The sequence below is a fragment of the Schistosoma haematobium genome, chromosome 4, assembly GCF_000699445.3.
Source record: "Schistosoma haematobium chromosome 4, whole genome shotgun sequence".
Taxonomy (NCBI): domain Eukaryota; kingdom Metazoa; phylum Platyhelminthes; class Trematoda; order Strigeidida; family Schistosomatidae; genus Schistosoma; species Schistosoma haematobium.
The window spans coordinates 12,588,768-12,615,632 of NC_067199.1; the positions used below are offsets into that span (position 1 = coordinate 12,588,768).

The 26,865-nt window shown below is 30.7% G+C and overlaps 1 protein-coding gene across 1 annotated transcript in view; it reads right to left on the bottom strand.

Moving 5' to 3' along the window:
- Nucleotides 1-789: 789 nt before the first annotated feature.
- WNT5A_1 (Protein Wnt-5a) overlaps nt 790-26,865 on the bottom strand; it is a gene marked incomplete at its 3' end in the record, with an annotated part of 56,548 nt that continues 30,472 nt past the window's right edge. Inside the window, exons 3-5 of the mRNA XM_012942616.3 lie at nt 11,111-11,403; nt 9,728-9,868; nt 790-1,110 (exon numbers count right to left, since the gene is read on the bottom strand). Of these exons, the coding sequence (XP_012798070.2) occupies nt 790-1,110; nt 9,728-9,868; nt 11,111-11,403 (755 nt within the window). The remainder of the gene's footprint in view (nt 1,111-9,727; nt 9,869-11,110; nt 11,404-26,865) is intronic.

Consider the following 26,865-nt stretch of genomic DNA (forward strand, 5'->3'; position numbering starts at 1 on the left):
GTATATTCATTCATGTGTGTAACTTATTACCTATGCAAAATGTTGTATATAAACAAAATGAAAATGAATGAATGAATGAATGAACAATAGAAACGCAAAGAGAGAGAGAAAAGAGAATAACCAAAGAGAAAAGAAATGTAAATAATAATTTTTGATTTCAAAAATATCATGTCATAAATTATATTCATTATGTATATCTACAAGTTGTGTATATTTTGTATTAGAATTTTCAATGGTAATTAATGATTATTGAGAATGAATAGTTTGTTACTAGTCAACCCATATATATGTTTAGTTGTTTTCTTCTTCTTTTTTATATATATATTGTTGCTCTGATGATGTAAATATTGAATTAACGCTAAAATGAATTTCATGCTTTACTTGAATTCATTTAGATAGACATTAAAATACAATAAACTTTAGTTGGTTAGTTTCAAAAGAAAAACAAACAAGCTGACATATTTAAAAATATGATTGAATGATGATATAATAATGATAATAATTATAATTGTGTTTATATAATAATATAATTTTGTTGCCGGTTAATGTGTTTCATTTGTAATAAGTTTGATTTCTATGATCCACTATTGAATTTACGATACAGTATTCCCTGTAATTAGGATGATATTTGATTTCTGAACACTTTTGTTTGTACCAACAATAAAAATGGTTTAAATGATGAGGTAGAAATCCATAGGAAAACAATTTATAAATTAAAATAAGAATGGATTGACTATTCTTTGAATAAAAAGAAACTATGATAATTTGTGTTCTCAGTTGTAAATTCATTCAATTACATACATGATATTCTTCTGTTTTCACACATGTCTGACATTCGACACGACAACACCAATTGAATTGACAATGACATTTTTCACGTACTTCACGTAGTTGTGGTTGTGAACCACGATTACAACAGAGTGTTGCACAACTTGATTGATCTGTATTGTTTGGTAAACATTCACGACCTCTTGTACCTGAAGTCTGAGTGTTTGGATCATATTCACAATAGTTTGATGATTCGTCTAAATATGTGATATGATCTGGTGTGATACGACGTAATTGTCTACTAGCTCGACGTAGTTTTGTTCCACGTCTGTTAAATTTAACCTAAAACATTTTTGATAAAATTATTTATTTTAAAATGAATTTATGCATATATATATTTGGGCTACGTGTTCCTGTCATCTAGATATTTCAACCAGTTACATGTTTTTTTGTTTTAACACATTGTGTCCGTTAATCGAATAAACTATTCAGGTGCTTTTATAAAAAGTTTACAACTGTGCATTGTACAAGTTACAAAAAAGTACAATGAGAGGCTTCGCGTTGGCTGGCAACATGAATTGAAAAGAATGCACATTATTCAAATGTCAATTCATGAACTGCTAACATCTAACTGACGATCACTGAATATTTATCGTCAGGTTCGGTCAAAAAATAAGAAATAGAAACTTGTTGAATTTGTTCTGAGAATTCTATATTGTACCAAAAATAGAGTATTGAAGAAAGCCATCATTAATAGTAATCATTATTATTTAGCTAATAGGAATCATTTCTGATGCGTTTTTTGTCGTTTATATTTCAATTTCAATGCAACTATCGTTCTACAACTTTTTTTTTTAACCGTAAACGTTTGAATTTGGCTCACTCATCAAGATAAAAAGAAATGGTCTGCAATTAAGGTTTGATTAGATATTATCAATCTTGATACTCTGGTATTGATCAAGATCTACTGAATATGGCGTGTAGTCGTTTATTCGTCAAAATGAACAACACACGTATCATGTTCTCCAGGAGTTTCTGTCGATTTTTGTGTATGATTCTGTTCAAGTAAAAAGTTTAAATTTAGAAATCCTTACTTATTTTCAAAGAAATTACTTCCAAACTTGTTTTTCGTTGATAAAATTCACAGATTTTTCAACACACTGAAAATTTATTTTATGTTGATCTCAAACTCATAATGCTAAGTAATTAGTCGCTGCCATAATTCCAATTATAATAACTGACATCAATAAACAATTTTTGATTGCAAGGTAATATGTTTACAAATCCATTCTCATTAATGATAGTAAAGAAATCTTGATAATTTTAAGTTTGATATATGAAATTACCATGGACTAGAGCTATTGGGAAATTTAAGTGATTGCCTTGTTAATTGGACTTCTTATAAGAATAAATGTCAGTTTATACTAGAGTAATAAAACTAATTAGCTTTATGGTTATTGTGAAAAAAGACGGATAACTTACATGTTTCTTATATACACATGAATTAAACAAATCATTCAGTGTTCTTGAGGGAGGGAGTAAAATTGTTGTTCGTCAAAGAATCAGATCTCATAATTTATAACAAACATCCTTCAGTCAACTAGTTTAAATGTATTTCTACTTTTATTATCATTCAGCATACAATATAACAAACCATGTGATCATAAATGATAGTCTGTTAATAATATTCTCTATTTTTATTTGTCTAAATTCTAGCTATTGCCTTACACATTCTTCTACAACATCAACACATACATAAACATAGTCAATTACAAACTATGAAATTATTTATGTCTGCATGTATATTGTTGTTATTACTTATCATTTACCATTTTACTCCTTTTGTCTAAGATTCAAAATGAATAGAATACATGACAAACAGAATGCGGTAGCAAGAGTAATAAGCATAGACATTGTTAAAAAGAAGAAACCCTAATCATGGTATTATTATTCCAATGATGATGATACTTTGGCTCTAATAATGTTATTGTTACTATTGATGAACATGATGATAATAGCGAAAACGGCGACTACAAGTACAAATAAGACAATGAATACTTTTCGGTTTGTTATTCTTTATGTATGTATTTTCACCATAATGTTGAACAGTTGCTTGATAAAAATATGTACATAAAAAACTAGTTGATTTTTTCTCCCTATCTTTATTAATCATGTCAAATCTTATTTGTACACCATATCTCTTTACCGCTTACTTCCCTCCATTTCATCTTTCTCCTCCACCTCATCATCATAATCTTTGTATTAGATAATGACAAGAACGACCATGTTAAATGTCTTCATTCGACATATTAGTTTAGTGATTGTTTTAAGAAGCAAGTAAAAAAATAGATAGTTTACTGCTGAACATGGTCTCAGTGATACGAATGCAGATTGAAACATATATATATATATATATATATATATATATATATATATATATATATATATATGATTTGTAGTTGTCTTGTTATTTTTGTCTTATTCTAACTTATACTACAAATCGTCTATTTGATTTTGTCGACGGTGTATGACAAAGTATAGAAAAAGCATCAAGGTATGTAACTTGAAAGAGAAAAAAAAATAACTATATTCTATACAGAATGGTTGATGAAGAGGAGGATAAATAAACAATCAAGCAAGCAAACTAAAACAGTAACACATGCAATTTGACGACGACGGAGAAGAAGAAATGTGTGCATAAATGAGAACTAGTGTGATATAATGTGAATAGAAGAGACTAGGACCAGAAAAAAATAAAAAGAAGTTTTTCAAGGATTTTTATTTAAATACACAGTAGTAAAAATGAAAAAACGAAAGAAAAAAGAAACATGTTGTTGATATTTACATTTACAAAGTAAAGAATGTAGGGAGAAAGTTCGTTCTTACTGTTCATTATGAAATGAAATGAACTGTACATTAAAATTCCTTATTAATAAATAATATACTGAATAATTGTAATTTCTATGATTAGTATGGTTTTAAACGTTATTGTTGTTTAACGTGTAAAAAGATCAGTACTATTACAAGTACAACTATTTTTGTACATCGATCCGAAAAATAATGTAACATCAGCATGTTTAATGTTTCCATATTGTGCACAGATATGAATGGATCAATATGACTGAAATTAAAGAATGTTTCTTTTGAAAGCGTAGGGGATGGTTTTTAAGAACCCATTACATTATTAATATATATGTGGTTTTCTCATTATTTTATTTAATAGTGAGACAATTCAAAGTTACTTTTTCTCCTTTCTCTGTTTTATTCTTTACAAATCATACTTTCTACATTCATTTATTCTTTTTCACCTTCTTAAGCTGTTTTCACAATGTTTAGTTGTAAAATAATCGAGGCAGAATACTTGTTTAGTTGTTATTACATTACATTTCTGTAAAGTCATATTTTCGAATCTTTGGGTCATAAATAAATCAATTAGTATTGTTTTCTACTATAATCTTCACAACCGCTATACTAGTAATCAAAATGTGCTCACTAGTGACTAGCTTCGTGAGGGAATTCTCGGAGTTCTAGTGAGAAGCCGTGACCAGTGGAGTTAATCCGTGTCGGGTAGAGACAGGTATCTACCTCAGTACAATGGAAGTTGGTCGCGCAATTTCGTGGATTGGTTGATGTTAGACACTATCACCATTGGATGCCGGCTCAGTGGTCCTGTAGGTTAGGTGTTCGCGCGCGAGAAAGAAGGCCCAGGGTTCGAATCCCACGAGAGGGATCGTGGATGCGCACTGCTGAGGAGTCCCATACTAGGACGAAACGGCCGTCCAATGCTTCTAGGTTTCCAAAGGTGATGGGCTAACATCAATCGGTTCATGATCTCAATCAAAAACTTAATAATCTCCACAACTCCTATGCTAGTATGAATATTTCAGTTGTTAAGTGGCCTATTATTCTCTGTCATTTTATTTTCATAGTTGATATTATGGTTATTTTTGATAGAGTCATTAAAGAGTTTATCATTAAATTATTTCTATTCTCATTTATTTCATTAATAATTACACTCTCCTACTCTATAACATATATTTGCATATTTGATATTAAATCAAGTTTGTATATCTTCATTATCTCACAATTATTTATCTGTTTTGCTGTGAACAAACATGATATTGACGTACTATTTTTTGTCTATTTAAGTAAAATAATCATAAATTGTTATCATTTAGAAAACAATTGAAATCACCACAAAACTGTTACCGAATTTCATCTTAGTTTAAAACATTCAACTAGTGTTAATGAATTCAGACAAAATAGAACATAATGCCTTCAGAATCGATGATATACACTTTATTACCACTTATGGAAGTTTTAATTATTTTATCAATCATATCATTATTCATCTTTAGTAAATAAAAGTCAATCAATCAATTATATTTAATGTAGAACCTAGTGCATGTGTACTTTGGTTTAACTTGTCATAACCAATTGTTAGAAATTTAGAAACTTCACACCAAAAAAGAAACCACCATAATTTTTATTAAGATCATTCTTTTATATTCATTTCGATTTTTTTAAATTGAGAATTTAATATGCAATGGATTCTTGGCTTAGTAGACAACATATAACAACATGTAACTTAGGTTAAGTAGAATATACCTATGTATCAGATTGGATATGTACTAGCTTGGAGCCTGGACAAACGGTTGTTTAATTCATTCTAATAGTTCATTAACTCTAAATAAATTATCTTCAAAATATTTGTAATTACATTAATACCAAATAGATTACTTTAATGAGCTTGAAAACAATACACAAAATCAGTTCTTTGTTGTTGTTGCGGTTGTTTTTATTTATTATTTTCTTTTATATTGCAATTTCTCTCTAGATTAATTAGTCATCATTTTTCAAGTAAATAATCTTATAACTAGTTCATTGGTCATCAAATATATCACAATCAGATTTAACTTTGATATGAATGTGTGAACAAAATATGTAATAATATGAGTTCTTTTACCTTATAATTGTGTTACACATAAATATTGATTGATATATGTATATAAAGCTGTAGTCTATTTTGAGGTCAATAAAATATAATATACCGCTAAATTCATACTCTTTTTTATTTTATTTTCACAATGAGGGTTTGTGAAGATTGTAGTACTTTGAACAGTTCAATTCATGAGTCGATTAAAACTAGATCATCATTGAAAACCTGGAAACAATGAACGGTCGTTTTATCCTAGTATAAGACTACTAAGCAGTGCGTATCCACAATATCGCTTACGGGACTCGAACCTGGGTGTGCACGAAGCCGAAGGTCCTAGGTAAGATAATGGATGCGTACTGCTGAGGAGTACCATATTAGGACGAAACGGCTGTCCAGTGATTCCAGTTTTTCAATGGTGATCTAGTTTTAATCAACTCATGAGTTCAACTATTTTGTTTTCAATGAGAACAGTACACTCATTACTAACAAACCTCAAGATTGTATAGATAAGACTGATGATTTAACTGACAATGATGATTCGGAGCCGTTGATTACAGAATAAGTAGTTATAGAAAGCAAAGTCACTGGTAAATTTGCACAGAAGTAACCAGAAGTAAAGTAATTAAAAATTATTTCATAGAAATATTTCGTTAAGTATATTGAATGGTGATTTAAGTTGATATTTGTGTACCGGTTTATATTCTATTTAGTGTAATAATTATATTCCTGATGTTCAAATATCTAAATTCAAGTCTAAACTTATAACTGGGAAACTAGATTTAACAAAATACACTATGACCAAGGAAAATGATAATTAGTTGAAATACACTAATAGTTGTACTATTCTCATTAATCAAATGATTTTCCCAACAATCATAAATATTTCATTTTTGTATTGGTTGTTTGAATATTCCCATTGATGTTTAGGACCACAATTGATCAGTCTCTTATTGGCAAATGTACATCCTGTGCGGATTGCCTAGATATCACTTTGAGTTACAAGTGTTATGAACAATAAATTAAACATCACTCTACTGTATACGCTAATGGCTATCTAGATCCAGTAGCTAAATGGATAACGCATTGGCGTTAGAAGTGGACAGTACTACGTTCAAATCCTGCAGCAAATATCAACTGCAGGATACAGATGCATCCATCTGACGAGTCATGCTTCCTAGATTCTACTACTAGCCATCATCATCTTCACTGATAAATATTTCAGCAAATTTTATTTTCACCAATACATAATGATTGTCAATATATTAATGAAAAACATTTTATCGTTTCGTTTATACCACTCATGGAAATCAACATTTGTATTTGTACTGTTGCTTATCACATATTCTACTAATTAAAAGTGTTTGTCTTTGCCTATCAACTACTCATTAATCTACAGATATGTATATATTGCATATTTAAACTAATTCATTATTCGTGCGCGAGACCGATGAGTCCTGGGTTCAAATCCAGCAGGGCATAATTGTGGATGCGCACTGTTGAGGAGTCCCATACTAGGACGAAACGGCCATCCAGTACTTTCAGGTTTTCCATGATGGTCTAGGTTCAATCAACTCATGATTTCAATCAGTGAAATTTCTAAAATCTTCACAAAACCCCTTCAGATAATTCACTTATTACAACATAAGATTAAAAAAATTATGAATTAATTAAAAACAAAAAAAAGAAATAAAACGTGAAAACAAAACGAAACTGAAATATCATTCGAGTTACAAAATGGAATATTCTAGAATACAACATATGTTATTTATTATTTATTGTATGAAGTAACCAAATCTAGTAAAACATGCTTCATAGTGAATAAAAATATTTAAAACAAAACAATACTAATATTTATCACCTAGTAGGATAAAAACATGGCGTCATGTAGACATTGTTCATTCACTAAGAATATAAAATATGACATTTTTGTATGTTTGCGGTTTTTTAGGGTAAAAGGAAAATGAAATAAAACAGTAGAAAAATAATTCGTTTGTATTACTTATTATATTGCTTAATATATTATGACAGAAATATGTGTAAATCTATGAATAAGAAATTGTTATTCATTCTGGGTAAATTATTTATTACAAATGAAACGAACAAAGAGTCAATGTTCTATACTTTGAAGATTTCTAAAGCAACTTTATTCAGTATTGGTTTATGGGTAAATTAGGATTAGTCAAGTTTCGTGGCATCCCATATGTTATCGAGGATGTCTTCAGATACTATCAAATTATCACCAAAACTGTTCAACTTGATAAGGAAATTACAATATTTATTAACCAACCAACAGTGAATATGTTGGGTGACCAGAGGTGATCAGTAGGTAACCCTGGATTGAGAAAGGTGTATCCTCACCCTAAAGGGAGATAATAATTCCTGGTGGATCAGCTCTCGTGTCACTCAACTTTACGATCTATGTAACCACTGAGCTACTCTGGCTTCGACGGATATCTAGTAGGACTGATATATTTTTAAGTGGTTGGTTACTTAATAATGACCTATATATTGTTTGTATAGTCCTTCAGTGCTGACTGAGTTTTATAGATCAATAAAATATTACTGAAGATAAAAATAAGTAAAACGTTATAGTGCCTGACAAATGATATCGATTCGGGATCATGGTAATTAGTGTCAATGTACATTAAATGAATATCATTTATTGACAAGGTCATTTGGATGTAGCTCACAGATATCACTAGGTAATGCCTAATTGTTTGCTCATAACATATAAGTTTAATGTCGACTTTTTGATCAGATAACCATTGTGAAAAATATCGCACTCCAATATTGAATTACTTTCTTTTCAGAAATTACAGTGAAATTTTAATCTTCGTTTTATCTATACTAATACAATTACAAATAAACTGACAAATATTTTGGTACGTTCATATGTAGAGTCCATTTACTCAGTTATTCATATATGGAGTTCATATGAGAAAGTTCATATCCCCACTAGTAACTAGCTTAGAACGGAAATGTTCGGAGTTCTAGTGAGTAGTTGTGACTAGTGGAATTCAAAAGTTTCGGATATGAAGAAGGTATCTACCGAAAACAATAAAAAAATTGTCACACAATATCGCTTATTGAATGAAATGAGACTTGTACACTGTCAGATCTCAACCCAGTGGTCTAGATGTTAGGGGGTAGAGTGAGTGACTGAAGGTCTTTAGCTCCATCCCCAGTTGCAGAGTCATGGAGGTACACTGTTGGGGGTATCATTTAAACTTCATTCCTTAGCATTCCAATCCGAAACATTATAAGTGATTAATGGTCTGTTACTATAGCGATTTATTTTCGAGATTGACAATACAATAGTTGGGAAAAACGTTCTCCAGTATATACAAAGTAGTTCAAGTCTACTGGCTTCAACATAGCAAAAGAACCAGGAAATATTAGCCTCGTTCCTCGAAAATGTTACAACTGTGTTCAAGAATGGAATTCAACCGGGAAACTAGTGGTTGTACTCCTCATTTATAACAATGTTGCTTGTATAAGTTAATCGGCAAAAAGAATGAAATATAGAGGTTTTCAAATAATGAATCACTGTATCACGGAGTCGTAAAGAAAGATAATGTGGGGCCATATAAATAAGTTTTCATACTTAGTTAACCTCAATTAAATGGTAAAAAATGACCATTACGTTATCCCTATTGTGCATAAAATTTTGTTACAAATTCTGAGCATAATTGGTTTATATTCTGATTAGCTAATATGGAGAATAAGGGCGCGTGTTGTTTCTAGATCTGCTCGAATTTGGTAGCACAATGTAGCTCCAATTCAGAAATTAATTCCTATATGATTTGTTTCAGTTATTATACTAAATACAGTTGGCTAGTCGATAAACACTTACATCTTGACTGCCACCTATTATACTCAGTTGGTGTCGATAAGACAAATTCAATATGTTAGGTTTAGCATAAGTTAATAAACTTTCTGAATCCATCTTACTTAACCCAATATCAATTAGTGATTTGTAAAAAATGCAGAATTACTTTTAAGATGAGGAATTTCGCTTACCTTAACAGCTTCGTCATAACCTTGACGAAGATATCGACCAATACGAGTGAATGGAGACAATTGTGTCCAACATGTTCTTAAACTGCATGATCCAGAAACACCATGACATTTGCACGCCACAGAAGCTAATTTGTAAACAGCCTAGAAGAAAAAATAAATGTCATATAAGAATAGTCTGTAATAACCGAACAAGATAAGTTGGTATTTTTTTAGGTTTTTGAAGAACCTGTTAATTTTTTAAAAAAAATTCAAAATTGATATATTGAAACTAAATGTTCTTTATGAGTAAAGATAGTCGATAAGGTTAACTGTATAGTGGTTTCAAAGTTGTCATCAGACGAGACCATAATTTATGGACGAACCAATCAGATTTACTATAGCAGGTCCTAGATTTCGGCGTGAAATTCATTCACCCATTTGGCTAAATAGAGTCATGGCATTATAGCTAATGTCAATTCGTGATGAAAACCCTAAATCTAATTCTTAACCTTAACCATCAACTGTAAATCATAATCCTTATTCTTCAAACTGTTTTATAACCCTCATTTAGCCCTAGTAAGTAAGTAGACACTCTCAAGGTCACCTTAGCGTCGCTCAAAGGTCGTCCATATATCATAGTCTCAACAAAATGCTTTCTTCGCAATGATCCATTCATTATGAGGGGAGTGAAAATCTTATCATTCTTCAAAATTCTATGAAAAACATGTTAAAGAAATTTTGTAATTGTCTTAGAGACAATTTAAAATCTGATTAATTAAAATGCATTAAATTTAACCGAATAATGTACAACATTCCCTTTTATATTAAACTATGCTACGATGATTTAAAATATTCATACTAAAATGATACATTGAAATATTTGACAGTATCAAAGTAACACAATGACCAAAGTAGACTTTATAGTACCAATCACTTGAATATCTGTGTAAACATGTCTATGCATATTCCATATAAGTATTTCTCTAATCAGCGCCTTGGGATTTAAACCAAGAATTCATAAAACTTGCAGCCAACAAGATAAGTTGTGATTAATTTGATACAGAAATAATAAAATATTTCAGATAAGTATGAGGCATAAAGATAACCTAATTAACTGTCAACACCATAATGTGTTGTATAGACACTGAAGAGTAACCTGTTTAGTTTGAAACTAATCCCTTCGTGTTGAGATTGTTTTCACATCCACACGATCGGTTGTATACACGCGCATGAATTTGATTTATCCAGTGATGATGAATGCTTATCTAAGGCTGTGATCTTTAATTACTGAGAAACTTCAAATAGTATTTAGTCAAATGGATAGTATACGTAAAATATCTAGAATACAGTATATATGTATATATGTAATCAATGCTAAAGTCATTTAATCAAACTAGAACTTACCAAACGACCTGCTCTATTATTATGTAAATTCATTAACATACGTGCTAATTCATTTGAATGTCTTGGATAACTTTTCTCTTTTTCTCTAACATCAATAAATGCTTTGGCAAATCTATACGCATAAGCAATATTATCACCACAACCACCCCATATCCAATCACGATGTAATTGATCTGGTCTATCAGCTTTACTACATCCACATGAATATAATCGAGCTTCTTTACAACTTCTTGCTAATGCATGTACAACACCAGCTGCAGATATTGCATGAGCAAAACCAGCTTCACGGCTACCTAAAAGAAATTAATGTTAACGTTTATTGATGTTTATAGTCAAGTATTCATGATCTTTTCGAATAATGCGATGAGAAGACAAAGATTATCAGAATTACGTCATTTACTTGTCCAATGCATTTTGAATAATCTGATCATACATATACTTGTTAAGATGGTATATATGAAAAAATAAAAGGCCAACTAGATAAATCAGAAGGTAAGGGGAAACCTTCTTATTATTTTTCTTTCCAAAATTTATCAGAGGGGAATAATTATTTATGATACGTTAAAAGTTTATTTGAAGAACTCTTAAATTGTTTGATCGAAGTATTAAACCTTTGGAGTAAATCGTAGTTATTGATATCTCTAAGTTGAATCAACACCTTATATGAGATGAATGCTTGACTAGAATTATGCATGTTCTACTATCCGAAAACAATTGTTTTTGTGATGAATCTCTTAAAAATTAATATTATATTTATTCCATTAAGCAAAGTTATAGTCTCCTCCTATCTGTAGTAAACAAGCAGAAAAGTATTTACCTAACAATGTTAATGATGATTCGCAAATTTTAGGGGATTGACATAGTAATTGTAGGATACACGATATTTAGTATGATATTAGATATTCCACATTAAATAGCTTCATTGTTGACCAATGTTTATAGTGTAGTGAACGAAAACATGGTAGGGATAACCAATTTATTGTTTAATTTAAATAAAGCAAGAACAAATATTGATGCAGAATAGTATGAATTCATATTATTTCGAGGTTTCTCGTCAGCTGCTTACAAACCAAATTCTATCATATTTTTTGGTTTGTAAGCAGCTGACGAGAAACCTCGAAATAATATGAATTCATACTATTCTGCATCAATATTTGTTCTTGCTTTATTTAAATTCATAAAGGGAACCAATTGCATGAAATTATTGTTTAATGCAAAATCACAGTGTCTTCGTGAAATAATGAATACATCAGTTACATATCTTTCATCAGTTGACTCTTACGAACTAGATTGTTCCTTCATTCCTGTTTTCATCTTGATCGCTCTCAGTTTTCTTCTCTTTTCTCTTCATTTCAGTCTTCTCAGACATTTCTCTTCCTTTTGGTGCAACATACTACTTATATCTGTCAGCATATACTACAACAGTTTTGATATATAATATTTTGAAATAATTTCCAAAAATAATATTGTTCAAAGTTGATAAATTTGATTTTATATATGTTACATTTCAGTTTTATTCTATTCTTAACTTAAATCGACTTTGATAAATCTTTTACTTCGCAGAAAATTTAATATCACAAGAGGTTTTGTGGAGATTGCAGTAATTTCAATAGTTGAGATCATGATTTACTTAAAGCTAGATCACTATGGAAAACCTGAAAGCACTGAACACCTGTTTCGTCGTGGTGTGGGACTCCTCAGCAGTGCGTATCCACGACTCCGCCTCGAGGGATTCGAACCCAGGACCTAACGCCTAACCACTAAACCACTGAGCCGGCATCCCACGGTGTTAATGTCTAACTTCAACTAATCCATGAAATCGAGCGACACACCCATTATTGTCATCAGTGAGTTCCTATCTCACAACAAACCTGGTTGAACTCTATTGGTCACTGCTACTCACTAAAACTCCAGGAAATACCTCTTGAAGCCAATCACTAGTGAGCATTTCTTTTTAATTTAATCATTGTCAATTTCTTTTATGTATGGATCAATAGTAAAGTAGGTTTCCATTAAATTCTCTTTGTTTTTATTCATTCATATTAATTAATCGGATAAATTAATTGTTGAACTCATCAAGAAGTAACAATTCTCTATTTAACCAATAAATGAATGATATGAATGATGCAAAAATCTTAGGGTTTACTATCACCATTATGTCATTTATAATAATCTCGGTATATTTATTGTTTATTTAGAGACAGAATATATTAGTGATATAACTCTTTTTTGTCATTCACTGTGTTTATTCATAATAATTTTGTATGAACTATGAAAAATTGTTTTTTAAGGCTAAATTATTTGTTTAATTAAAACTTTTAAATAAAATTTCTAATATATAAACAAGTAAATTATTGACAGATGGTCTTCCCCCCCTCTCTGTCCCCTATCCCCCCTCGCTCTCCCCCACCCGCTCTCTCTTCTCTCTCTCTCTCTCTCTCTCTCTTATATATATATATATATATATATATATATATATATAAAGTGTACTTTAATGTTATGTCATTAAATGCAGAAAAAGAAGACAGATCGTTTTTTATGTTTAGAGTTTGAAGTGAATAGTTTACACCAAGTAAATTGTTATATTTATGGAAAGAAATCAAGAGTCAATCAATATCTTAAAAGAGTAATAGAACTAATAAAATGACAGCTTAAACAGACTATCATATAAATGATAGAGAATATGTATAGATCAAATTTTGTATTTTATAAGTGTTATGTTCTCTGAGTTGGATATTTTAGTCATGAAGCTTTCATTGTCTTCTTAGACAACATTGCCAACAAATACCAGTCATACTGTATATAACAGATTAACAGTTGGGATGTCAAAGATCATCTGTTGGTAAAAAAAAACAGTGAAACCAAGCATACAAAGAATGATCACACATTGATAAACAACAAACAACTAAATGACAGGTCGAGAAAACATTGTATTATTCAGTTGTAGAGAAAATCTAGTAAATATTTGTTAAGTATGTGCTGTTGCTGCTATGTTGGAAAAAGAAAAAAAAGGCTCATAACTAAACCATCCAGCTCAGAGAATACAACACATTAAAAAACATCATACTCTACCTACATGGTTCGTAAAATTTCTTTAGATTGAAACTAATATTTTTCACGAGATCTGATTTACTGTTACCTTCTTCTGGTTAAATGTTACACGTTGACGTTTTGCAGAGAGTGAAGTACTTTAGTGAAATTCAACAGTCCATTATTCTCAGCCATATCGAACAATCGTCATACAACATTATCAACAGATAACTACCTCATTTATGATACAGTTGGTTTTAAATATTAATCTTATATCTGTTAGTAATTTACTATGAGGCAGATTTTGAGTTATATCAGTTAACTTGGCACTTGTCGAGGCATTCAGATAGTGAGTACAATATTCACTGATTAAATTGAGAGATCATTGTACTGTATGGTAAACTAAATTAAACTGAAAATGTTGATCCCTAAGTTACATTTGACAACCTGGATGGTATCTTGAACGAGCTACTTTAAAGACTTTTATTTCTAATTTTTAAGCTGACTGTTAATCGTGGTTTAATTAGTTTACAAATAATACTACCTAGAAAAATAAAAAGGGTTAATTGTGTAAGATTGGTTATACTACGTTCCATTACCAAAAGCCTATGAAACAAATAACATCCTGTGCACAGAATTATGGATTCTCATTGCTGAAGAGTTCCATACTAGTACGAAATGGTCGTCTAGTGCTTCCAGGTTTTAAATGGTGATCCAGCTTAGATCGACTCGTGAATTCGATTATTAAAAATAGAATTGAGTTGTTTCCTGTCATCATAAGTCAATGTCAGTCAAATAAATATTTACACAGACGTGTTGAATAATGATCTTTGGGCCTACAAATCAAGTTGTCTACTTTTCTAACTAATAAATTTTCTGTATTTATTTATTCATTTATGTAACAGTATGAAATATATATTACTGTTTTCGTTGAACTCTTATAATTAGAATGGAAAAATTGTTGTTAGAAAATAATGTGGGTATTCTTTCGGTGTATGTTTAGTCCTACCATCATATATCCGAATTTTTCAATTTTCCATTATAAATCAATGGATCTGTTTCCCCTATTTACATGGTATTAAAAATAGTCCAGAGATAACTGGTTACATAATTACAAGATACTCATTGTATTTCATTCGTTGTTTATTTAAACTACGTTTCACTGATTTTTAACTAGATGAATAACTAGTATAATTGTTAACCATATACACAACAAACATAGAAAAGGGGAAATTTTCTAAGATGGTGAAGATTTGTGGCTTAGGTGGATAATTTTGAAGGATTTTTGTTCTCTGGACTGGATGGTTTAGTTGTGGAGCTTTCATCATTATTCTGAGTAACATCATCAGGACAAAACTCAGGTAGAAGTGAAGTGTTAGAATTTCTCAACATATGACTCACAGCTTGTCCTGTAGACCTCGATTCTGATTCGTTATTATTAACTTTAAATCCATCATTATTTAGAATTAAAAATCAAATCGATCAGAGATACAATCAAAATAAAGAAGCTGTCAGCCATATATGTAAAAATTCGGATACTTTACTTCTACTTCAAGTTTGTGCTGATGATGTCGTTCAGAATAACGAGGAAAGCTCCACGATCAAACCATCCAGCTCAGGGTAATTTTATCTTTCTCTTGTCACCTATTGAATGTAAATAGAAAAGCCTATACCTGATTTAGTTAGATTTTCAAATACCAACTGCTGATATTTGAATGTTGATAGTGAAAGATGGAAATGACTAATTTATATAAAAGTATCAATAACAAAAATATTCAACCCAAGTGAAAATATTTTAATTCATTATAAGTGTTCACGTAAATATATAATCTTGAAAATGTTCAATTCCATGGTAACATCTCTTCTTTTTATTAAAATTAGGGTTTACAACCTATCCAGCTATAAAATTTCAGTCTATATTCTAGTTTCTTTTAATTGATAAACGTAATATTCTTCTGTGTTTAATATCAGAAAGGGTTTTTGTGGATATTATAGTAATTTTAATAGTTGAGATCATGAGTCAATTGAAGCTAGACCATTATGGAAAACCTGAACGGCAGTTTCGTCACAGTGTGAGAATCCTCAGAAGTGAGCATCCACGATCCCACCTCGTGAGATTCGAACCCAGGACTCATCGGTCTCGCGCGCGAACGCTTGACCTATAGACAACTGAGCCAGCCAGCATCCAACGGTGTTAATGTCTAACTTCAACCAAACCACGAAATGGAGGGACACAACCATCATTGTTATCAGTGAGTTACAATGTCAGAACAGACCCAGTTAAACTTTATTGGTCACTGCTTCTCACTAGAACTCCAAGAAATACCTCATTGTGTTTATCTATAAGACAGATAGATTGAAGAACTAACTGATCATTATTCAACTGGAAAAAATGTTATTCGAGTAAAAAAAATTGACTTGATAAACAAAACTTGTTGAAAACAATAGACGAGTCATGAAGTAATGTATACATAGAAGTGTATGTATTTGTGAAGCAATTTATAAGTACCATTTTGTATTAGTTTTGATATTTTGATTTCATAATTAATGACAATGATTAATGTTGTCAATTAATCACTTAAGAATTAGAAAATACACGTTTCCTTTGTGGTAAATTTAAAGTATGTCAATATCGAAGTAAAACAAACTTAAAAAAAAGGAATCGTTATGATTATAACAACAATAAAAGTGTAGTATGAATTTATTCAGTTATAGAAATTTATTTACCTCTGAAATAATTTAAATTACTAATTCATATCACCTGGAAGGATTACTGAAATGTAAAAAGCGCTGAATAACTGTTCAGTTCTGATTTTAGAGTCTCTAAAGATGTGAATGTGGGATCCTATAGAGACTAATCAGCATCTAAGTATCATGTCTTCACTAGTGTTTCTAACATTAAATATTATTTTTAAGCAAAGATGGATAGTGGCTAGCAATGTAATCCAGTTTAACGAGTGTTTCATCCTATTCGGGACTCGAACCTAGTACCGTTCGCTTCAAACGCCATCGTGTTATCCACTTAACTATTGAGTCCTGATAGCCACCTGCTTGTGAAATGAGGTGAAGTTTAAATTCCCTTGGTGTTGTTTTACTTTGCCTAAAAATCTTGCGACATAAGGCTATATCGAGGTAATCCTCACAGGATGCACATCTGCCAACATGAGAATGATCAATTGCAGTCCTAAATAACAATGGGAATATACAAGTAAAACATCACTAACTGAATTTAAATATTATTTTTGTTTTAAACAGATGTGGAATGGAAATGAAATAAACTTTCAAACGTATTTTGTACACGTTACTTTACATGAGGACTGTCAACTATAATTAATAGGGTTCAGAAATTATAGAGTGAGTTTTAATACATTACATTATTGTCTGCTTTGGCTATTACAAGTTCACAAAAGAATTATTGATGTTTAGTTACAAAAGTGTATTTACAACAGAGTTGAACCACTTGAAAAAAACAAAATATGTACTCGATTTTAGTTTTGACAAAATCTACCACGTTATGTTCATAGAAACTAGATTCTTACATAAAAGTGATGTTATTTTCCAGTTAATCACCTTTGTTTGATATTTAAGTCAAATATACTTAACCAAATGACAGATAACTGACTGTACTGTAAACATTTTAATTTTAAAAAAACTGTAAAAAAAAACACAAGATGTGCAAGTTCACAGTTAAAATGAGACTTAAGGGTACTCCTTCATTGGATTGCAAAATCAAAGCAAGATTGTTTAGCTGCACAGTAAAAAAAAATACAAACCGTAATTTAAAACATTTCATAAGAGTATTTATCATCATTTTTTGGATAACGTTATACACAATAAGGAACAAAGTAATTCCCTCCTAAAAACTTATAAGTTAAAGAAAAATTATAATAGTTTAATTCATGAGTCGATCTAAGCTAGACAACCATTGAAAACCTGTGATCATTGGACGGCCATTTCGCCCCAGTATGAGACTCTTCAGCAATGTGCATCTACAACTCAGCTTACGAGACTCGAATCCTGGACCTTCGGCTTCGCACGCGAACGCCTTATCTGTAGACCACTGAACTGGTATCCAACGGTATTAATGTCTAACTTCAATCAATTCATGATCTCGTGCAACCCTTTACCCACATTCTGAAGTGGATAACTATCTCTACCCATTAGTCACGGCTTCTCAATAGAACTCCAAGAAATTCATCTTAAAGTGAGTCACCAGTGAGCACATGATTATTATCAGAATGGAATTTGTAGGGATTGTAGTAAATTTAATAGTTGAATCCATGAGTGGTCTGAAGCTTAAGCGTTGTTTCGCGAGACCAAGGGTCCTGGGTTTGAGTGCAGAGTGTGGGATCGTGGTCGCGCACTCCTGAGGAGTCCCATTGTAGGACAAAACGGCCGTCCAGTGCTTCCAGGCATTTCATAGTGGTCTAGTTTGAATCGACTCATTAATTGAAATTACTACAATTTCCTTAAATCCCTATTCTGATTAATTGTAAATAAATTTATTCAATTCCCTATTGAACTCTGATCTAAATGCATATTCGATACATTAGTATTTTCATGGACAAATGTTTAGTATTCCAAAAATTAGTAAATTATAAATTTTCTTATTCTTTTTACCTGGTAATATAATTGAATGAAAAGAAACAACTGAATAAACAAACTTAGAGAAATACCCCCCCCACCGCCCCAAATACACAGACACACACACACACATTGTGAATTAATGAACTTGACGAATAATGAAATTGTAACGTACTGCTGTTTAAAACAGTCTATTCTTTAACAAAAATGTCAGTTTTTACCTCGTATAAAAATGAATAAAAATAAGTCATGTAAATGTCATTAAATGTTTTCTAAGATGATTTTGATAAAGAAAAGAATTTATCCATGTAAATTTTAGTTCATCTAATCATTCCATAAATAATAATAGTTTTTTTTAGTGATTTTTCACGGATTATTTCACTTAAACGCATGGATACAATATTTCAAGGGTCATATGAATCATTTTAGAATGATGTAATGTGTACAAATGATGTAAAATAAACAAAACATAACATAGATTCAAATGAAATAAGTGATGAAGAAGAAGAAAAATAAAGGGAGCAATGAAATGTCAATTAACTGTAATTTTTTTTAATCAGTTACAAAATTATTCACAACAATTTTAACATAGAATAGTAAGTCATGGTTATAGAGTGAACATCAACTCTGAGATGCAAGTACACCCAGCTGATGAGTTCGAAATAGGACGAAATACGCATTCTGGATACCACTGTTAGCCATTATCCATCTGTACTTATAATGATTTTAAGTATTTTTTTCAAAGGTTGTTATTACAACAAAAGAAGGACGGAAATTTTTGTGCCACTGAATGTTTTAGATAAATGTCAATATGTTATTTGAATAGTTTCGGTATAAACCTTTCTAATACTCTGAATAAATGTTTTCATTAATTTATTCATATGTTTCAAATAAACATTTTATTATAACTTGTGTTTGTATTAAACAGGATATATATTACCATTCGATAAGGAATAATTAATAATGGAAGATGAAGTGCTTCCAGGTTTCCAAAGGTGGTCTAACATCAATCGGTTCATGATCTCAATCAAAAACTTAATAATCTCCACAACCCCTATACTAATAATTAATAAATTTGAATGTTAATTTTCTTAAATTCATCAGTAATCTTTGTTCATTCTTCTTTAATCACTTATTAGTTATACCATATTTCTTTCATTGAACTAGGTCGTTAAATTGTGTAACTTCCGTCGTTATTTTGAATACAACAGTATTAGCGTTTAACTAAAGTAGATTATTTACACATAAATGATCGAATTTAATGAATTCAATACTATTAGAACGTTTATACTACAAATCTTCCATATTATTTTATCTATCCTGTTTGAATTGAAATGTGATATTCTTCTCTAAAAGAAACTGATTGAAAATATCTAATGTGTATAGTTTACCATCTCATGATTAATAACTAATTGCATTGATAATTATAATAGACTTCTTAATGAAACATTAGTTCATTTAAATATGTTGAAAGGAGTTTTTTAAAATCTTGAATTCACTTAAAGATAGTTATGATAGAATTGAAATATTTCCAGTTTGATGTACATTGATTGTTTAATATGGAAGTCACATCAATGTTCAGATGGAAAGCGTAATGTCGAGACTTTTGGGACTTGTTAAGTTGATGGTGAAGTGAGGTGTTTAGCGTAGTATTTATATAGAATTAACTTGGTTAAGCATTGCAAAAATAAGTAAGTAAGGAATTGGGATTCTTGGAGTTAGGTATTTGCTCTATAATTAAAACAAGACTGAGTGTTGTATCACAAGTTGACAGTGAAACGATCATTGTAATCAGCTCAATTGGCTAACTAATATTCGTATGACGATCGGAATCGTAGGAGAGCCACTGATTTTTAAATTTAAACATGAAATACAACTTAGATGTTAGTAAATTTTGCTAATATGTCACGGATAAGGCAAATTATACTTTCTAAAATTTATTTCGTAAATATGCATGTCTAGATAGCCTCACAATGTTCAGGATGTTAAACTTCATGAAGAGATATAACCTATTCGATTTTAGTACATGTTAAACAAAGAATAAAGTAACTGAGGTTTATTTCTTAAACCACAGACTGACGTTAGTGAGACAACTATGGGAAACCAGGAAGAACTGGACAGCTGTTTCATCCTAGCATAGAATTCCTCAGAAGTGAGCATTCAAATCCCTACTGGGACTTGAACTCAGAACCTTTTGGTCTCTCACTGAGCTCTCAGGCTTTTGATTTCTGAGCCAGCATCTAAAAGCTTGAATGTTTAATTTCAGTCATTTTGTAATATGAAACTATCTTCCCATGTTGTTGGTGGGTAAGTCCCTCACATTGGAAGTGTATATGTAAAACGCTCGTCTTAAGAACTGAAGGTTCCAGATTTTATTTCCAGTGATGTTATGAATGCACACTGTTGAAGAGCTCTATATTAAAGTGAAGCAGTTGTTCAATGCTCTCTGGATTCCAGTTTTTTTTAATCAGTATAAATCTTGACGTAAACACTCAAATTCAACATTCCCCATAAACCCCGAAAGGTAATAATTTAAGTTTAGTTGCTGACAGTTTTCTGAGTTCTTCCTTTGATAGTAAACCCTGATGATAAACTTTTGACGAATTACAACCAGGACTAGACCTATATTATACCACATAGTTTTCATTTATGCAAAATTACTAGTTATTGTAAGCAGAGATGAATGGTGGCTAGCAGTAGAATCCAGAACGCACGTTTCATCCTATTTGGGACTTGTCATTTGAATGTACCTGCATCCCAAAATCCATTTTCACTTCCTGCCTACAGTGCTTGTGATTTGAGTCAATATGAAAGCAATCTGTACAGGATGGACATATGCCAAAAATGACTATTCAGTTGTAGTCCTAAATGTCATTGAGATGATTTAAACAACTGATACAAGATGAATGATTAGTTATTGTCTCACTTTTTAAAACTTCACTATTTATAAGAACAAAGAGAACTAACCAATAGAAAGTATGAGTTCGATTTATGAAGAATGAATCAAATCATGTTCTTTTATATAAACAAGTAAAGATTATGTTATATCGGTTTTACATATATTTTCTACATGTTTACCATTATCAGTAAGTAATGTAAAATTTATGGACAATAAAATCAAGTTAGAACTAATGGAACACAAGATAAATAAACAATTTTAGTCAAATAAATAGCAATTACTAGTGACTAGTGACTAGCTTCGTGAGGGAATTCTCGGAGTTCTAGTGAGAAGCTGTGACCAGTGGAGCTAATCCGTGTCAAGTAGAGACAGGCATCTACCTCAGTACAATGGAAGTTGGTCGCGCAATTTCGTGGATTGGTTGATGTTAGACACTATCACCATTGGATGCCGGCTCAGTGGTCTAGTTGGTTAAGCGCCTGGCGCGAGGCCGATAGGTCCTGGGCTCGAGTCTCGCGGGAAGCGGGATCGTGGGTGCGCACTGCTGAGGAGTCCCATACTAGGACGAAACGGCCGTCCAGTGCTTCTAGGTTTCCAAAGGTGATGGGCTAACATCAATCGGTTCATGATCTCAATCAAATACTACTTAATTTATTGATTTATATAAGTTTATCAATATTAGACTTGTAGCTTCAATGATTCTATGACAGTTAACTAAGCTAAATGATTGTTTGAACTTGAGCAAGTGTTATATAATAGAAGGTATAACAATGTAATGACACATATATAATCGTCTGATGATATTTTATATATTTATACTAGTTGTCTAGTATTTCTCTGATTTGGTTTTTATGACCTATATAAAAAATTCTATTTCCTATTCGTTCTACAACTGGACTCTACTCTTTGAGTAGAAGATAATGGTGAGCTTTATTTATGGATGGCTCTATAAGGAATGCGCATATCTGGCAACTGAAAAATTGCTAATGTGATTCTTATCATAATGATTATTGTCAGTGATACTGACCAGTTAATGGTGAAAATTGATGATTTTGTTTTAAATTTTCTAAAAGATAAAACAGACAATATAATATTTTTATTTAAGTTGAATAATAGCTAGAAATTAAATCAAGAACACACGTTCTGTCCTATTTGGATTTATTTATGTCCTAGTGTTGGTGTTCGTATTGGGACTCAAACAGAATGTCCTTTTTCAAAGTAATACTTTACAAGTTGAGATCAAATATATAAATTGGGGAGCAGATTATTCACATAAATTCAGTGTTTGAAAACTTAATGGACATAACCAATTTATTGTACGATTCTAAATGATACAGTGGCTTAGTAAGATGTGAAAACCAGGCATTATCAACATCATTTGCACATCTTTGAATTGTTACTTAAAAACATCATTTTTCCCTAATCCCTTTTTTTATCTTGATTACCTTTGGTTTTCTCTCTTTTCTTCACTCCAGTTTTCTTAAGTTTCCGCTCACAGGCTTCCTATTTCCTATTGGTGCTACATACTACTTATGTTTGTTAACATAAGTAGTATACATCATAGTAGGATAAGGGAAGTGTTTTTTGGGAAAAAAAGTTTAAGCTGTATCATAGGATACTACTATTTCACTGTAAACAGTTGTTTCATTTAAAAACAGTAATATTGATGTATTTTATTCACTGTGCTTTAACCATGTTTAAAAATTCCAGAAAACCAAAACGCGGTAAATTTTCATCTTCGTTCTTTTTTTCTTTACAAAAACCTAACTTGAATAATTCCAACGGATCGATTCATAACATTAAGTACAGGTTTTTTTGTTTTAAATGATGGAGCTATTTTTTACTTGACCAAAAAGGCTAATGAGGAGAGTTTTTTCACGATTCTCCAATGGTTTTGTTGTTCAAATTGTAAAAGTTCAACCATTTTTTTACAAGTGAATAAATTTTACTGATGTTTTAACTATGAAACATTCTAAACACAGTTGAAAATGAAGATGATTTATGGTTAAATAAACATTTAAGTTAAAAGAGAACTATATATAGAAAGAGAAAGAGCGAGGGATAGAGAGAGGAATAAAATATTAATTTCATCACAGAATGTTTCATTTCAACTCGCGGTATTAGAACCAAGTTAGTCTAGTCAAAATTTATCAGATCCTAGTACATTGTATATTGGGAAATTTGAAACCTAAGACCCTCAGAGCTCATTGAGTAATAATAAATTAAAACTACAGTGGACACTACTCATAGTATTGGTTGTAGGTAGTATGTTGCGGAATATGGCCTCATTGTTGTTGGACAGAGTGAAAAGTTTCAGCACAACGAAAGCATGGTGTTGGTGGAACCTTGGAGACCATCTCAGATTGTATAACTAATTGAAGCATGTAAGTAGATGACTAAAAGCTATATATATGTATTATGTAAATACTTTGTAACTTCTCACAACAAATATACATCCCTACAGACTACTGTCTTGTTTTACAAAACAACTCAATATATCATTATTATCAGACGTTAAACAATTAGGACCCAATGGAAATGGATGGTGATAGTTTTATACGCGAAACAGAATTTAACTGAATAACATAGACCATTAGATTTCAACTGAATAGTTTTCATTTTTCATTTTCTTCCTGAAAAGTCCTAAGTTCCGTCTGCTGTAGGGCTATGTATACTTATTTGTTTATGACTTAAAAATAAGGACAAAACAGTTGCTTCATCACCTTCTTTTCCTAACTGATGAAGGGTACTTTTGGCAATAAATTCTCCTTATCAAGCTCAATAGTGATTGCATTCAAACTAGTTATCAGAATAAATAGTCACGTTTGAGTGGAAAATCAGATTATGAATTCTAATAGTATAATTATCTTGTTAGCGCTTATAACTATTGACATATTATTTGCTTATTTTTGAGAGAATTAAGTTGTTGGTCGAGTAAAACTGTATAAACAATATACATACACTTATGATGATTGTTAATAATCACAGAAATATTACTTATATTAATTGGTCAATAAGTTTCAAATGGGCTGTATCAGTAGATATCTGTTTTTACCTTTCATCCTTCTTCTAAAAACTGTTGAATACTGAAACATGTTCATTATCAGTAATGAAGAGATGTCTATTCAATGATCATGGAAGATAACCAGCATTTCGTTTAGATCTAAGCATTCTTTGTTGTTTCATCACGTAATAACAATATCAACTGACAAACATTTGAGAAATGAGAAGCATTCTTTATGATAACAATCATATGCTACTTAATGGCTACTAATGTAGGGATTAATCTATGGGATTCTATTCAGAAGTCGTGATTTATAAAATGAGATGATGCTGATTTTGACGTGATTATCCACCGATGTAATCTGATAATTACCATGGTATATTAGCAATTCAATAAAAATTTATCGTTCCTAAAGTAACCTGTAAACCATTCAATTCCTATCTCTATGATTTATATTGCTCCTTGGTCTGTAGTTATGCTTCAATTGATGTTATTCTAAGATGATTTCCAACATTGTATGGGAACATTTTTATATGATGTCAATGATATAGACTTTAACTGTTTAAGGTACACAAAAGTGTAATGGATTTTCTATGGTTGAATATTAATTTACGTGTTTCTGATATTTCGATTTAGCTTTTCGATTGACATAGAAACGTTACAAAGATCATTATTTGAAATATACATATATATGTCTACCAAGAGATTCAGCATAAAATCTTTCTAATGAAATATATCTCAATAATTCAATATAATAATCTTATTCACTTTCTGAAATGACATTCAAAATGTACACTTAAAATGATAGAGAAAATTTGTAGCTCAGGTAAATATACACAAACCTGAAGTTTGTGCTGATGATATTGTTCAGATGAACAATGAAAACTCCAAGACCAAATCATCCAGCTCAGTGGACAAAACTTCATCTAAAATATACACTTCTATATACACATATGGTCTATAGTCATTTATTATGAATCCGTTACATATTTTATGAAATACCAGACAAGAGATTAATTTAGTCTAAGTATAGTTTAAGCATAGAATATACCCTGGAAAACTCTGTTCTTTTTTAGACTATTTCAAGTGAAACTGTCAAAGTTTTGTTTATCGTTTTTTTCTCTAAAAAAAGAAGATAAATCGTATTATTAATTGCAAATAAATTCAACATAATTATCATGGATGCACACTGCTAAAGAGTCCCACAATAGGACGAAATGGCCATCCACTGCTTTCCGATTTTCTATAATGATCTAGCTTCAATTCACTCATGATCTCAACTATTGAAATCATTATAAGGGTTACTATTTTCCCCTATTTTAAAATGTTTTCTTCCTTAGTATTATACATCATTTTTCAAGTTTTTCTTTCATTACAACCATTTTTTTCTTTATTTTTTCTCATTTATTTATTTATTCAATGTTGTTTAAAAAAGCAAAACGGATATCCGACAGTTTATGGAGTATTTGTTTTGTATAGATGAGTTTCACAGAAAAATGTAAACACTAATTCTATAGTTTCTTAGTCTTTTCAAAGAGAAATAGATTAACTAATGATGGTACTTCATTCTGATGATGCGTGAATCTCAGTACACGTATATATATTACAATAAAGAAATTAAATCAAATGAATAGAAGAAGTGAATCAGAGATAGAGAATGAATGTAAAAGTGTGATAAATGAAGTTCAATCATTTTAATTCTATAAAAAAGAAGAATGAAACCCATTAATTATATTCAGAGTATTTTAATAAAAAGGGATGTTTAGTCTGATTTCAGCAAGTTATGTAAGAAGAAGGTGTAGAAGAAGAAGAAGCCAAACGGAATAGGAAATGAGAATAGAATTAAGTGAATCGAAAAGATTAATGAATGATTTATTATAGAATATAAAAATGTCTAATTTTATCTCTAAACATCCTTATCATGATTACTATTTTAGTTTCAATAGAAGAAATTAGCATTAATTCAATACTACTTAAATGAATGCATTTGTGATGTGAAAAGAAAAAAAAAAGAAGAAAATGAATCGGCTTTAATTTTTGTTAGAAGCGAACGTATAGAAATGATTGAGTAGTTTATTTTAGAAATATTCATTCTGAAATGTTATATTGTATAGAAATGGAAGGGGAAGTTGACAATCTTATATACGATAGTTATTTATAGTCTTCATTAAAATACGACAATAATTTTCTAAACAAACTCATAGTAGGGTGAGAAAACTAACAAGTTTAGATAGAGTC